Here is a 16,819-nt window from a genome sequence, read left to right as displayed (position 1 = left end):
ATTTTCTTCATCTCTACCGCATTGTATATTTAGAGAAAAAAAGGACTTCTAAAATTTGTTATTATATTGTATCCTTTATAACTTTTTTTTTTCATGGTCATTAACATTAAAGAATTTAGTGTATGCTCTTCTTAAACATCAAAATATCATATTTACCAAACAAAAGTCTAAATAACATATTTATTTTTATAAATTCAATATCATCTTTGCCTAAAATAGTTTAATTTTTTGAATATTTTATAAAAAATTATGTATTTAGTTTAAGTAATGGACTGTTATACCCTTCATAAATTCTCTAACATTAATTGATTAATCAATCAATGAATGTGCTCAATATCATTGTGAAAATCTCATTAAAAACAGTTTCTTGAGATGATTTTTGGAACAAAACCAAAAGTGCCCAATATAAGTGTGAAACATGAAACATCTTAGTCTAATCAAAATATGGTATGCAACTCTCTAGTTTTGAATTTTGACACTGTCAAATCTTCTGTAAAAGTAAAGAACTAAATGTTGAGTGAATCCAATTTTTCTCAAATCAATTCTTAAAATCTATCACTTGTCAAAGTTTTATCTTATTCAAATTGAATTGTAAACCCACTTTGCAATTTTCCCCTTTATACCAAAACCCTAGTGAAAACGTTGATATTACCTTTTTTTCGTTTCAAAAATCATATAAATCAACTTTCTTTGAGATGGATGTTTGAAGTTGAATTGGAAATTTATGAAGAATATAATAGTAAATTGATAAATACAAAGATTTAAAAGGATTATAAATTTTTTTTAAAAATGTTTAAAATAAGATTTAAGCAAATTATATTATTTTGATCTTTATGAATGATAAATATGATATTTTAATTTTTTTTGTTGGATAAATATGATATTTTGATAGTTAACAACGGTATCTACGAAATTCTTCCGGAAATAAATGCTTTGAGTTTTGGTTATATTTTTGTAATCGATGGATTTTCGTTTTCTTCATGGTACTTCCATACAAACACAAGTAAACAAACAACATAAGAAGAAACCCATCGACAACTTTTTCTACAAAAATACTACAAAACACAAACTCAATCTAACAATCAAACCCTCATTCACATACCGATTACAAACATCTCTCATTATGTACATACCAATCATAAACATAACATTTTATCACCCCAAATTCTTTGCTTATGTCAATACATCGATAATCACATGTAATATTACAAGCATCTTCATCTCATCTCTCACAAATCACTTCATCTCATCCCTCACAAATCATGACGATGATCACAACACGGTTTTTCTGAAACGGTATCAGAAATTTACTCCTTTTTGTTAGTAGATCATGTCAAAAATCAAGATCCCATCTTTCATGGCAAATCTTGATTTTTCCCTCGGTCTTCAATTGGTCCAACCAATCTTCTTCCCTTGAAAGACTTAGCCCCGTTTGGCAAACTAGCTTATAAGCTATACTTTATAAACTACAATAAACTACTTTTATTGTTTTACCAAACACTAAATTACAATAAGCTATCTTATTTTTTCCAAACATGGCCTTAGATATATGATCAAAAACGTGTTTATATATATGTGTGTAGATATATATATCGTCTCAAATTCTCAATAGCTTCTTGTTTGACTCATGGGATCATAATCATAGGCATCACCAGCTTTCACAAATCGCCCTTTCACGCGCTTTCTAACATCCGCTCTAGCCTTTCGTGTAGCATATCTCACTGTCTTCTCAAATCTAACCAAAAAAAAAGATAGCAAATATTAATCATTTTAATCCGTAAAAAAAACTATTTCAAAAAGATGTTCATGAAACTTGATCATTTACTCACTTTCGGGTTTTCTTTTTTTCCTTGTAACGAAGAACCGCATCGTTTCTGATACCTGAAGGGGTGGTGCTATCGTGAGCCAGGGTGCACCAAGGTGGCTCATGCATGAGAAGCATAGATGAAGCCCCACAATCTTGATAATCACCTGCATTGCTTTCTCCAGTGAGGCTTGAAAATGAAATAGTGGAATGTGGTTTATAACAAACGTTTGGTTCTGTTTTGCAGCTTCTTAATGATTCAAATGAAGCTGCATTACTGCATGTGGGTCGAACATGAACATCGTCTCCCTTTAAGAAAAAAAATATAAGTATGAGAAATATTCATAATAAAGAATTTTTAAAGAAGAAATTACAAGTATATAATTACCTTTGTAGCATGTGAATTGTGAGACATGGATTCAGCGACTGATGTTTCTTTAGCTCCGAATAAGCTATCGATTCCATCTTTTGCGAATAGATGTTCTGGGTCGTTGTATCCATCGCCAAACAGTACTTCATATTTCTCGATGCTTAAATCAGTTTCATCCATGTTGAAATCATCATAGAATGCGTCTTTTGTAGATGAAATCTGCGATTTTGAATTCAAGTTACGATTTTGAATTCAAAAACTGTTGAAATTGAAAAAACCCAATTCGATTTACCTTGGATGTAGAACAAGGATCAGGATCGTTTTTGTAATTTGAGTTGATTCCTTTCTGCAAATCGTCTCGCTGAATTGAACATGATAAAACTTGATTGGTTTTGTCGTCGGCGATGGACATTAACTCCATTTCCTGTTGACAAGTGGAGCCGAGAACAGATGGAGACTCTGACATGAACGACCAGATGGAAGCTAGTTCAACCGCCGATGGGCAGCCGGAGTAGCAATTTAACGTTTGCCGACAATGGCTACCGGAACTGGAATTAGAACCGGTGTGACCCTCCCAGTTACATTTTTGACAAAGCGATAGTTTTTCATCGACGCATCTAACGAATGCTGGTTCTGAATTGCATCTATCGCATATGAGTGTTCTTGAATGGCGTTTTGATAATGCGTTTGCGGAATGAATATTTCGATCACACGATAGACATAAGTAAGCTTCGTCTGATCGACAATACACCATCGATCTTGCCTCGCGACAGTAATCGCAATCGTATCCCATTTTTGGAAAATCTTTATCGGATTTAATGAACTGGTGAAGCAATCTGTGTCAAACAATTTAGAAACTGGATTAAGGATTTGGAATCTTTGTAACAATCTATCAACTAAAATGGTTTCTGAAGCGATTCGATTTAATATCTTTTTAACGAGTCCAGAAACAAGATTGAAGAGGGTTTTGTGCATCTAGAATTCAAACAGTAATCTGAAGAAACAAGAAAACTCTGTTCATCAAAATAAAATCAGAGGAGATAACAAAAACCCAAAAAGACTCAAATTCACCCAAAAAAATTGGATTTTTTCGAAAGAAACAGATGGTTCGAATCAGTGACTCAAACCCAGAATCCATGGATTACGAATTAAAAGAAGAAATCCCAGAAAAAACCCATTTTGGTAGAGCAAAAACAAACAAAACCCAGAAAAGCTTACCAAGATTGTAAACCCAGAAAGCAAAGATCGAAGCAGATAGGTTCTGATGCCGACTTTGAAAACCCTAAAAGGTTAGGGATGAGAGGTTTCAAGAGTTTCTTTTCCTTGTTAATATCTCTTCGTTGTGTGTGAGGTAGGTGTTTGGAGTACTGTTGTTTTGCAAGAAGATATCTGACAACAGAAAACACCAAAATAAAATATCACGAAAAGAGCAAAAAGTGCAAGGAGAGAGAAAGAGAAAGAGAGGTCTGTACTCTGTAGTTTGGTTTGGAAGGTGGGACCTTGTCGCTTTCCTCACAATGAAAAGTTTGGCCCTTTTCTCATCTTCTCTTTATTTACTTTTGAGCCAAGTGTAGCCATGTCCTCTATATATCATAGCAACATCCTTAACTATTACAAAATACAAAAAATTTACTACTTTAGTATGAAGGAACTAACTAGGACATTATCATAGAACATCAAGACCAACCTTTAATACCCAACATTTGAACTAATAGGTACGACATCGAAAAGCACTTTGGAATGTTTATAATTATGCTTCAATTTAACTATGGGGGTATTCAGATTTCATGATGAGTGTAGCACAATAGATATTCTTTCTACTTGAGAAGGATGGTGATAGAACATTCCTTGTAAAAGGACTGGAAATAGCATTGTACTAACATGATTAGGAAAATACCTCATAAAGGTGCCAAATACTTGGTTCATGCTCGTACAATAGCAAACATAAACCAACAAAAGGGTGTTATGTCATCATCTAAGACCATTACAATCACCGAGTAAAAGTATTCGATGAATTATTCCCAAAATAAAGGTGTAACATCTTTAAGTGCTCGACCAACATTTTAAATCTCCGTGTATCATATATCGCTAAAGTATTAGCATGTGAGGCATAGTAAACAGTTCAAAGTTAGGCTTGAAGATTTGTGAGCAACATAAAGGTTAGAACATTGTTATATATACATGGATATAATCATTGTGACAAGATCGGTGTAATACAAAAATCATAAAGAAATACTTGTATATATCGCATTCATTCGAAGTTCATCAATTATTTTAATTCTAAATGTGTACACTCATAGCCTTACACAACATCACGAATACATCCGAACATCGAAGTGTAAAGACGTTTCACCCACTGATAACTAGTCTAATCATTACTCACAATGTAAATCTATAGAATGTCATTGCTAACTCATAACGTTTACTCATTATCATGGTGTTTGGTGTCACACCCCCGACCGACAACGAAAACGTCGGGTTGTGGGGCGTAGGGATGTTGGATCATAGATACAAAATCACATTAAATAGTACACAGATGCTATACAAACGTTACTTTTTATTCATTAAGTAATATAAGTTACATAGTTGTTCAAGGTACATATATGTTACGAAAGCAATGTAGAATAATAAAAGACATAGGTCTCCTGTTGAATCACTTGGATCTTACAAATCTCCTTTCGGACTCATTCTCCTGAGAATACATGTGATTTGAAAGGTCAACATAATGTTGGTGAGTTCACAGGTTTTGTATACTTTTAAAGGTTTTGTAGAGTTGTTATGTCAGCGTTGTGGTTTTCCTAAACTCACATGCTTGAGTTTTTATCACTACTTTCTTAGGTTTGTTTCCTAGTAGTAGTTTTTAGATAGACTAGTTAAACATTGTTACGATAAGTTCCCATAATCGAGTTACGACTAATTGTTGCCGTCCGCCTAGTATCTCGACGCTCCAACAGACGTCGTCTGTATTTAGAAAGTTATGCATGCATCGACTTCCATCAGGTTGTAGCTAGCAACCGCAATTAGAAGTGTCAACTCTATGTGTGTCTATATATATATATATATATATATATATATATATATATATATATATATATATATATATATATATATATATATATATATTTCCCACTCACTTAAAATTAACGATTATATGTCTGGGGCTTTACAGCTAAAGTTCATTCAGCTAGAGGATGAATTGTGTCTCATTTAACACTTGTTTGTAGGTGTCTACCCTGGTCGATCGTGGTGTTGTTTGTTATTGTATTTTTACAAGATACAATAAAGCGGGGCCGTGAACTCACCCTTGATATGTGAAACCGTTGATGTAGGGTAGAATTTGGAAGTCTGGAACTCGGGAGGCGCTTGAGAATCAGTGGCACGGAAATCGAGTGAGATTTTGAGGTGTGAGTAACTGAAATGTCGAAACCTGCTATTTATACCCGTTTTTTAGTGCACATTGCGCACTGCACGCCGCACAATTACAAGTGAGCCATAGGGAGTTGTCACGTGTCCTTTTCTATTTATGAAAAATAATAGTTTATAATATGTACCCCCCACCCATGGTAAAATGTTTGAAAACAATAAAGTGGAGTCGTGAATACACCATATATGTGAATCGTTGATGTACGGTAGAATTTGGAAGTCCATAACTTAGGAGGCGCTCGGGAATTAATAGCACAAAAATCGAGTGAGAGATATGTGTGTTTTGAGGTTTGAGGAACTGAAATGTCGGTACCTGCTATTTATAGTTGTTTTTCGGGTGCACACCGCACACTTGTGCATGAGCCATAAGGAGCTGCTACTTGTCATCTTTTCTTCGTGCCACGACATCTGTATCCTGATAAATCCAGGTGTCGGGTGCGCATCGCACACTGCACCTGGGTGCACGTGAGCATGGAAATCAAACTTCCAAAATTCGTAACTCTCGCATACAAGCTCTGTTTTTAACGACTCTTGTATATCTGTGTAGGTCTCGACGTAAACTACAATTTTCCTTTCGGTCGTTTTGGCTAATTCCAACTTTCGTTTTTAACCTATATTTTATAACTGTTATGATTTTATAAAAATCATAACTCTCACATATGATTTCCGCTTTAGATGTTCTTTGTCTCAAAATTCCTACTGAGTAGTACTATGTTTCTCTCTTTGGTGACTTCTGCAAAAGGTCAAGTGTTCTCCTTATAGTTTTTGACGTTGTAACTTTTTATGTGTGGTAGATTTTTATTAACATAAAAATCATCTCTCTTCCAAACTAAGTTGGATTTTTATAAAGTTTATATTTTTAGAACCGTGGCAACACGTGTATTCTAAAAACAATAACTAACTCTCAAGGTGACACCATTTTGTGCGCACTAAATTTTGATCCTAAATCCTTGACGTAATTAAAATATATTTGTTTATATATATCAATGGTTACATGGTTGTCATATTACATGTGGACAAAGTTGGAATTTAACGACGGTTACATCGAACCATACATAGTAAACTCATGTTAACACCCTTATTATATGATGAAACTCGTTTGAAATATACCTGTTTAAATTCGTATGTAACAAAACTCATGGTTTAGGATGTTAGTGCATGTGGATAACTATAACATATTGACGTCACTACCCGATTGTCAAAGTTGATTCTTATAATTCTAATACTATTTTAATTTTTATAATGGGTTCAATTAGTAACTTAATAATTAACTTAATAATGTATTATCATTCATACAACATAATTAACTTAATCAAATGATGTATCAAAAAGATCCATAATTTCAAGTTTAAGCTTCAAAAGTTCAAAAGTTAACCTCAAGATGTTTTCACTTATTATTTGCACTTAGGATAATAATACGTAACTCTAAAACAAAATTAAACCTTAGAAATATGATCCATTTAAAATATAGTGAGTTCATGGGTGATCTATCAAATTTTAAAATTCAAAACTTTATTAACACCCCATAAATCCACTTTTGACCTAGTTAAAATATTTAACACTATGATTTAGACTATAAACCATTAAACTTACATCTTAATCATAACATTGAGTCAAGTCTATGTTCAAAATTGGATTCCAATTAAGCTGTGGGTTCAAAATTACACATCAAGCTTCAATACCTAATTTTAACCATGGAGATGAACTTTCATAAATGGACTAGTGTTGGAGATATTGAGTTCAACACTAAACTCAAATTAACTAAAATGGTTGGATTTGGTGAAACAATAAGGTGTTTCACCATTGTTGGAAGATTAAATGCAAAAAGAGATGGATGAATTAGCTACCTTATGTAACATTTTTATTCTGTGCAAATTTAAAATATTGTTGAATGATCCAAATATAATGAATTTTTTTTATTAAATCAACGCAATTCATTAATTTAATTATCATTTTACAACGAGTGAGATGACAAACGGACAACAAGTTGCGCCGCTAATAATAAACAAAACAGAAAAATAAAAAAATAATATTTTTTAATGAAAAATCAATAAGTTAATGTAATTAAATAACAAATTTGGTCAATGTTGTAAAACTAGGGTTAATTTGATGAATTAGGAAACAAAAAAGCCTAGTATTTGACCATGACTTAACATAATTAACCCCTTACGAACCAAAAGTGTTTGAAATTTTGTTAATGGGGTAAAACATGTAATTATATAAGTGATTAGTTACTTATGTCTATTAATAACCAACGTGAGAAAATAAGAAGTTAGGAGTGTAAATTGACAATATGTCTAACTTAAGAAGTTGGTTAACACCCTCTTCCATGTTTGAGAGTTCAAAAACAATTTTGAGAGAGAGACATGGGGATTGAAAGCTCTTGAAAAGGATTGAAAGAATAGACAAAATATTTGGTGTTAGGATTGATCTAGGAACATTGGAAACGTTCATCTTCTTTGTAATTTGGATGTTAAAGTTTGGGCAAAATCCCAATTCCAAAAATCATGCATTGGAGGTGCTTGATTCCAATTTTAAGGTAGGTTTGATCACTAGATAGATACATTAGTTCCATTCATAGCATTCCTAACTTGATTTTGAACATTAATTAGGCTTTAAAACTTCACAACTCTAACAATGGTGGAATGTGAATTTGAGATTTATTTCATGGAATTAATGTTGCTTCTAAATTTATTTTTATAGTTCTAAGCCATATCTAAACCATGGAATCCAAAATTTGTTAGTAGTTATGATATTTGATCTAATGGAGCATTTAAAGTTGTGAGCGACTTAAATGAGTTTTTCAAACTTATTTCCATTATTTGATCTAATTGGTTAATCATTAGAACTCATTTGAAATGTTTGATCGTAAGTCATTAAGTCAAACTTAAACACAAATGCTATTGATACAGAGCGATTAGGATTTTTTGTATCACACTGGAACTTATGGAATTTCATTTGAGAGTAAAAAATGCATGTGTTGCAATTTGATCATCACTTTTGTACATTAGATCTTTGGTATAATTATGTTTTGGAATATAAAACCCAAAGTATCAAAATGCAAGTAGACATGTAAAGCATTGGAAGTGATCTAATTAAGTCTGAAAGTAGTTTGGACAAGTCTTAATGGCTTAATGGATCGGAAAAACCAAGGTTGTACATCAGTACAACCTACTTGACTAGATCAGGTTGATTTAGACTTGACGCGGTCGGCTAGTAAGTTATTGCCAAACCTTTTTTGTTTTATAACTTTTTCTACACAACTCCAAAACATGTCTAGTATTTTCCATTGCCTTCATACTTATGTGAGATTGTGGAGAAAAACATTTTAATTTTTATATTAAGAACTTAATAAGTGACTTAATGGACCATAATGTGGTTTAACATAACTATTATTATTCTTTGGTGAGAACTAATCCTTCAACCACTCTAGAAGGGAATCAAAGTGTAAGGAATAACTAGAAGACTTTAGCGGAGTAAATACCAAGATTACATATCCCTATCAATAACTTCTTTATATGTATTTGGTTTAATACTATACTTCGATACTCTAGATTGTCATTTGATTGTATAGGTAATTTTTGTATTCATGAAACATATTTTAGAAAGTGTTTTCAACCGGGGAATACTAAAATTGGTTTGATAACTTGTTTAAATGTAATGCCTATTTTTTATTTTTTTTATTATTATTTTTTTTTTGTATTAGATGTCTAAGCCATTAACTAAATTATTATAAACTTAAATTATTATGAAAGTCCTTTTGGGTTGCCCTAAAACCTAGTAAGAAACTGGAATGCTATTGGGGAAGAGAGAGAGAGAGAGAGAGAGAGAGAGAGAGAGATTGATTTATTAATTTATTATATGATTAATAAATTAAATAGAAATCAAAATAAATAATTTATTAATATGTTTTGAGAAAAATATATTAATTCAAAATTATATTGTTTAATTATAAATTAATCAAAAATTAATTGGATTAATTAAAAGTAGAAGAACTAAAAGTGTTAATGTCCAAAAGTTAAACATTGACTAATTCTAGAACCTCCCGAAGAGAGAAGACAATTCTAGCGGGGATTAAGGAGTTTTCTAGGAGTTCTAGAAAGCTTAGGGTTGCTAGGGGGAAACAACAGGGTTAGAGTTATCCAAAATGAAACATGCCTTTTATAACCTCCTTAAGCCCTATAAATACCCCAAGGCTAAGCGTTTCGGATTTCACGTCTTCTAAGAGAATCTTAGATCTGAAAAATATATCCTTTCCTCCCGCTCTTCAATAAGCCTCCAACTGCTCGTGTTTGGGTGTGAGCCATCAGAGGCACGGGATTTCTGGTGCTAGCTGTAACGCCCATAGATCCGGGCTAGTCAATTTAGAGATAATAGGGGTCGAAAACGACTTTTCGACAAAAGATTAATTAGAATAAATAGTCTTAACTAAGTTGAAGAATATGTATCATGGTTTCCGTACATATGAACAACGCCGAAATCCGAGTTATAACGAAGAAGTTATGGTCCGTCGAAGTTTTACAACAAAACGGGCACGACATTGGGAGACGTAAATAGTGAATTTATGATAGAGAAGATTTTAGCCTTAGTGATCTAAGCAAAGGTCGTAGAATACATTAAACCGAGAGCGTCCATAAAAAGAATGCTCAAATCTGACTTCGTATGAGGAAGTTATGATTTTTCGAAGTTTCAGCTTAGCAGTATACAGCCCGAAGTTCGAATATTAGATCGAGCGGTTTTTAGCCGACACAAACTAAACGAGAATCGAAGATCTCGTTAATAGTAGCATAAAGATAAAAAGATCGAGCGGTTTCTAGAACCTGAGGGAAGCCCCGAGGCTCCCGGAGTCCCGAGAAAAAAAGGGTTTTTCGGTTTCGAAATGCTGCTCCGAGCAAAGCCCGATTTTCTTTAAAACCCGCTATAAGTGAGCTACGCCTACTCAATTTTTAATATAGCTTTTAAATATTTATAGTAATGTTATTAAGTCCTTAAAATAATTATTTGGGCTATTATTATGAGTTATATAGAGTGTTGTTCAACGCTTATATAATAATAATATCTAGACTATTAATTAATCGCGGTTAACATTAGACTAAACCTTAGTGGTATTGATACTAGGGTTTCTCCGAGGAAAATTGTGTTAAGAGTAACGAAGTGTTTTCCGAGTGCCGAGTCACCACCTTCTCAGGTGAGTGCATAGTTACTTTCATCTTACACATAGATATGAAGTATTTAATATAAATTACGTGCTATGTGTGCATATTATTTGAGTACTTGCTGTCTATGCTGGATTAACGATTTTATACACATTTTAAATGATTTATACTGTATATGTATTTTATATCTACGAAAGTGTTGGGGTAAAACATGGGTAGATGTGGTAGATGAAATATGAGTTGGATGATGAGTTGAGAGGTGATATAGACCATGAGGTAAGGGTGGGAGGTGGACAATGTGAGAAGCCTTTACCAAATGATGGCCCCGTCATTCAGCAGAGTATGGATGACAACCACGGACTATTCTACACAGTCCAATGGAACACTAGCAGGCTCGCAACCTGTAGGTGTTGTGAACGATGTGTTCACCGGTGTACTCTAAAAACCCATTGACCTGTATTGCGTGTTGACTCTCGAAAACGATACTGTCAATATGCGAGATAACCCTGGTAGATGCGCCTAAAGGACTCTACCGACAGAAGCACCTAATAGAGAACCTCATAACCCCGACAGATGCGCCTAAAGGACCATACCGGCAGATGCGCCCCATAAAGAATGTCACAATTCTGGCAGCTACGCCTAAGTGATAACATTAGCAGATGTGCTTGACAGATGTGTCATTAGCAACGATGGATTTCGTGCCTATTCCTTAGGATAATCCTTAGGAATGAATGAACAAGAAATAGCTGATTCTTAGGGTAGATCCTTAAGAGTAAATAAGATAATGGGGATGGGTAATTGGGTTAATTGTTTGATAATTAAACATAATAATTATATTATTGTGGGTTGAAAACCCTATGTACTCACCAGGTTTCCCAACCTGACCCACTCAGTTTATTTGTATCACAGGTGTCGATATGAAGTTACATTACACTGAGAGATTTAAAAGAGATGTAGATCACTAGTGTAAATGAATGTAAGTTCTGTTTATGCTTATGTTTCTGTATTGCCGATGACATCTCAAATGTTTTAAAAGTGAATAAAAATACATTTCTTTAGAAATGCTTTGATAACGCAATTATCATGTTTTTCTGGGAACAAATTCCGCAACATTTTTATTAAAAGAGGTACTCTGATTTTTATAAAACATAAACAAAATCGGTCTTTTCTGGCCGTGAAAATGGGGATGTCACAGTTGGTATCATAGCATTAGTTTAAGCGAACTAGGAATATGGATTTATTTCTAGACTTAAACTTAGAGTGGTAAACGATGATTGTGAGGTGTGAGCACTAGCTTATTTTAGGAATTGTGCGTATGTGTTAAATGCTTGTGCCTGATATGCTGTTATTTGTTCGGATCTATGGTCTATTGCCGACCGGATTCGGAAACCTTATGTGTTTAGGATTCTAAGCGTTTAACTACGATATTAGAACTAGCATATAAACGTTTCGGAGTGACAATGATGATTTAAATGTCAATCCTAAATAAAGATCTAGATTCACCTTATTTGGTGTATAGATCAAGATGACAATGACCCGTAGCGGAAACGTGAATGCAAATGGGAACCGAGATCAACCCCTAGTGATACAGCAAATACTAGTCGTAGTAGAAGTTGCACCTGAGCCAATCATCATGGCTAGAGTACAAGCCATGACGCGGGCTATGTTAGTTGAACAAAGGGAAGAAATGAGGCGGATGATGCAAGAGAATAGGGATAAAGCCACCATGCACGTTGTGCAACAGGAGCCGATTCCCGAACAATCGGAGGAAGGAAACTACAGTAGGTCAGTGGGCCAAGATGATCCGCCAGTTAATAGGAGAAACAGCCAAGATGATGTAGTCGAGAGAAACGGATGCAAGTACAAGGATTTTCTAACTTGCAAGCCATCGACTTTCACTGGAAAGGAGGATCCAATCGAAGTCATGGATTGGATCTCAGAAATGGAGTTAGCCTTTATGACGTGTAGTTGCAGAGGCAAGCTACAAACCACCTTTGCAGTCTGTCAGTTCCGAGGAGGCGTTGTACGTTGGTGGAATACCTTGGGGAAGACTCTGAGCCCCAATGAGCCCCTGCAACTAACATGGGCAGAGTTTTTGGTGCAGTTCAAACGTAAGTACTGCTCAGCCCAAAGTCTGCTCGAGCTAGAAAACCAATTCCTTACCTTGAAGAAAGGAAGCATGTCTATTGATGAATACACCAATAACTTCACAGAGAAAATGGAGTTCGCCTTGCATCTTGTTCCGGATGAGCTGATGAAAATCGACAAGTACGCAAAAGGAATTCCATGGGAGTACGCAGTGCAAGTGCGTCAGGCACCTACTCTGGAAGCAGCTATCTGGGCTGCCAAATCTGTGGATGATATGATTAAGGGAAGAGCTTCCAGTAAGGTTGAGGTCGGCGAAAAGAGGAAATTCGAAGGATCGGAAAGGCCCGATAAGAAGAGAAATTCCAATACAAGGAAGTAAAAAGGAGGAGGAAGCAAAGAAAGATGATGCGAAAAGTGCAAAAAGAAACACACTAGAAAATGCGGTGAGGAGGTGACTTGTTTCAAGTGTGGGAAGCATGGACATTATGCCAACATGTGTACATTCAACAAAAGGGTGTGTTACGGATGTAACGAGGAAGGGCACTTCAAGCATGACTGCCCAAAGAGAGAGGGGGCTACAAAGCCAAATGTGCCGCTAAAGCCAAAGGCGAGAGCATTTTAAATGATCCTTGACGAAGCAGATGACAACGCAAGGATTCAGGAGTGAAGGCTTGACATCCAAAGACCGAGTTATGAAGTAGTCGTGTAGATAGTACCATGTGGTGTAGCCTATTAGAGGCATAGCATAGGTTGAACCTGAACACCTATGTAATCGCTTCAAGTAATAATATAAAACCTTCGTTTTGTTATCTGATATGTTAAAATGTTATGTGATTTTCTTGTATGGTGACATGGAAAACTGCGAGACAATACTTGGGACGAGTATGAGTAGGTGTGAAAGGTAGTAGATACATATACTACCGGAAGCACAGGACTCACACTTGGATCAGGAAAAGTCACAAGGTTACCAAGAAGCTAGTAATTGATACCGTTTTATTCAGATATGTTGTTACCATTGTTTCGGTAATGACTAAGAAGATGATTGTTATTCCAACCATTGTGGTCATATCGAATTGAGTCCGACTACGATGAGTATGTTACATGGTTCAGAGAACCAAGTTCGACGTAGCACCCGACTTGAGCTGGAAGAATTAATTAAACCCATCTGTAGAGGTATCGTGATGGTTGCTTGTAGCTAGAAATGCTACCTTTTAAGATGAGATTAGAACATGAAGGAAAGTATAGTCTGTTCTAGAAGACTCTAAGAGACCTAAGTCTAAGCATTGCAACATACAATGATAAGTCATTAGAATATGACACATCATTCCATTCTAGTAATAAAAGAACTTATTTTATGTTCGAATCCAGTGAGGATCGAGATTGTCACTTGAAGGTCATAATTTGGAGTCTAACGTGAGATAGGGAGTAAGTGCACGATCGAGCACCGCCTGCAGTTAAGGAGTCCAAGAGATACTCATTCGAAGAAACGAGGAAGTTATGATTATTACCTAGGATGAAGAGATAACATATGGAGTCATTATACTATCTTGTTTCTTTGATGATTCCGGGACGTAATCATCCTAAGGGGGATATAATTGTAACGCCCGTAGATCTGGGCTAGTCAATTTAGAGATAATAGGGGTCGAAAACGACTTTTAGACAAAAGATTATTTAGAATAAATAATATTAACTAAGTTGTAGAATATGTCTCAAGGGTTCCGTACATATAAAGAACGCCGAAATCCGAGTTATGACGAAGAAGTTATGGCCCGTCGAAGTTTTACAGCAAAACCGACACGACACCGGGAGACATAAATAGTGAATTTAAGATAGAGGACTTTTTAGCCTTAGTGATCTAAACAAAAGTCGTAGAATACGTTAAACCAAGAGCGTCCATAAAAAGAACGCTCAATTCTGACTTCGTATGAGGAAGTTATGATTTTTCGAAGTTTCGGCTTAACAATATACAGCCCGAAGTTCGAATATTAGATCGAGCGGTTTTTAGCCGACACAACCTAAATGAGAATCGAAGATCTTGTTAATAGTAGCGTAACGATAAAAAGATGGACGGAAACGGACGTCGGATGAAGAAGTTATGAATTTTTAACGGACCAATCCTGTCCCGGCCTGTTAATAATATAACTTTTAAAATAAAGTCAAAATTAGTCGACAGCGTCTAAACGAAAGTTGTAGAGTACGTTCCCGCCTTCGCATAGATATAAATAACGTAAAAAACGGAGCTCCTATGAGGAAGATACGAATTTTTGATGTTTGGAATCGAAATTGCAAGACCTGATGCGATGATGTTGACGTGGCGCATTCCCAGCCATCCGATGAAGCTCAGCCTAGCATCCGATGAATGACACGTCGCTTTGCTTTACGCCCCACGTCCGAGGCTGGGTACGCCCAGCATAATTCGGACCTTATCCATCTGATGCAGTGCGAGCCAGCTGGTGCGAGCTGGCAGCCTTATCCGAAGGTACACCCAGCGTAGCCTTCGGTACGACCAGCGTAGTCCGAGCTGCTGACCCTATAAATACATGCAAATTCTATCAGATTTTACACACCATTCTTCATTCTCTCTCTAACTTCTTTCTCTTTCTAAGGGTTTTAACCCTCCCTAAAGTCTAGGTGAACCCATAGCACCCGAGGGAAGCCCCAAGGCTCCCGGAGTCCCGAGAAAAAATGGTCTTTCGGTTTCGAAATGCTGCTCCGAGCAAAGCCCAGTTTTCTTTAAAACTCGTTATAAGTGAGCTACGCCTACGCAATTTTTAATATAGCTTTTAAATATTTATAGTAATGTTATTATGTCCTTAAAATAATTATTTGGGCTATTATTATGAGTTATATAGAGTGTTGTTTAACGCTTATATAATACTAATAGCTAGACTATTAATTAATTGCGGTTAATGTTAGACTAAACCCTAGTGGTATTGATACTAGGTTTTGTTTGAGGAAAATTGTGTTAAGAGTAATGAAGTGTTGTCCGAGTGCCGAGTCACCACCTTCTCAGGTGAGTGCATAGTTACTTTCATCTTACACATAGATATGAAGTATTTAATATAAATTACGTGCTATGTGTGCATATTATTTGAGTACTTGTTGTTTATGCTGGATGAACGATTTTATATACATTTTAAATGATTTAAACTGTATATGTATTTTATATCTACGAAAGTGTTGGGGTAAAACATGGGTAAATGTCGTAGATGAAATATGAGTTGGATGATGAGTTGAGAGGTGATATAGACCACGAGGTAAGGGTGGGAGGTGGACAATGTGAGAAGTCTTTACCAAATGATGGCCCCGTCATTCAGCAGAGTATGGATGACAACCACGGACTATTCTACACAGTCCAGTGGAACACTAGCAGGCTCGCAACCTGTAGGTGTTGTGAACGACGTGTTCATCGATGTACTCTAAAAACCCATTGACCTGTATTGTGAGTCGACTCTCGAAAACAATACTGTCAATATGCGAGATAACCCTGGTAGATGCTCTTAAAGGACTCTACTGGCAGAAGCACCTAATAGAGAACCTCATAACCCCGACATATGCGCTTAAAGGACTATAACGGCAGATGCGCCCCATAAAGAATGTCAAAATTCTAGCAGTTGCGCCTAAGTGATAACATTAGTAGTTGTGCTTGATAGATGTGTCACTAGCAATGATGGAATTCGTGCCTATTCCTTAGGATAATCCTTAGGAATGAATGAACAAGAAATAGCTGATTCTTAGGGTAGATCCTTAAGAGAAAATAAGATAATGGGGATGGGTAATTGGGTTAATTGTTTGATGATTAAACATAATAATTATATTATTGTGGGTTGAAAACCCTATGTACTCACCAGGTTTCCCAACCTGACCCACTCAGTTTATTTGTATCACAGGTGTCGATATGAAGTTACATTACACTTAGAGATTTAAAAGAGATGTAGATCACTAGTATAAATGAATGTAAGTTCTGTTTATGCTTAT

At 35.4% G+C, this 16,819-nt stretch overlaps 1 protein-coding gene across 2 annotated transcripts; it reads right to left on the bottom strand.

Moving 5' to 3' along the window:
- Nucleotides 1-1,076: 1,076 nt before the first annotated feature.
- Nucleotides 1,077-3,789, bottom strand: LOC145074974 (zinc finger protein CONSTANS-LIKE 10-like). Of its 2 annotated transcripts, XM_079021281.1 has the most exons (6): nt 3,647-3,789; nt 3,393-3,563; nt 2,467-3,010; nt 2,193-2,393; nt 1,830-2,113; nt 1,077-1,735 (listed from the first exon to the last, which is right to left on the bottom strand). In XM_079021281.1, the coding sequence occupies exons 3-6, from the start codon at nt 2,965-2,967 to the stop codon at nt 1,606-1,608; spliced, it is 1,116 nt and encodes a 371-aa protein (XP_078877407.1). In that variant the 5' UTR covers nt 2,968-3,010; nt 3,393-3,563; nt 3,647-3,789; the 3' UTR covers nt 1,077-1,605. The 2 variants fall into 2 exon arrangements, with proteins under 2 accessions (XP_078877407.1, XP_078877408.1); XM_079021282.1 differs by lacking the exon at nt 3,647-3,789 and having other exon boundaries at nt 3,393-3,583.
- Between the last annotated feature and the right edge of the window lie 13,030 nt (nt 3,790-16,819).

This window comes from Lactuca serriola, chromosome 9, assembly GCF_051521515.1.
Source record: "Lactuca serriola cultivar US96UC23 chromosome 9, Lser_US96UC23_V15, whole genome shotgun sequence".
NCBI lineage: Eukaryota > Viridiplantae > Streptophyta > Magnoliopsida > Asterales > Asteraceae > Lactuca > Lactuca serriola.
This window is presented reverse-complemented; position numbering and strand designations above follow the sequence as displayed.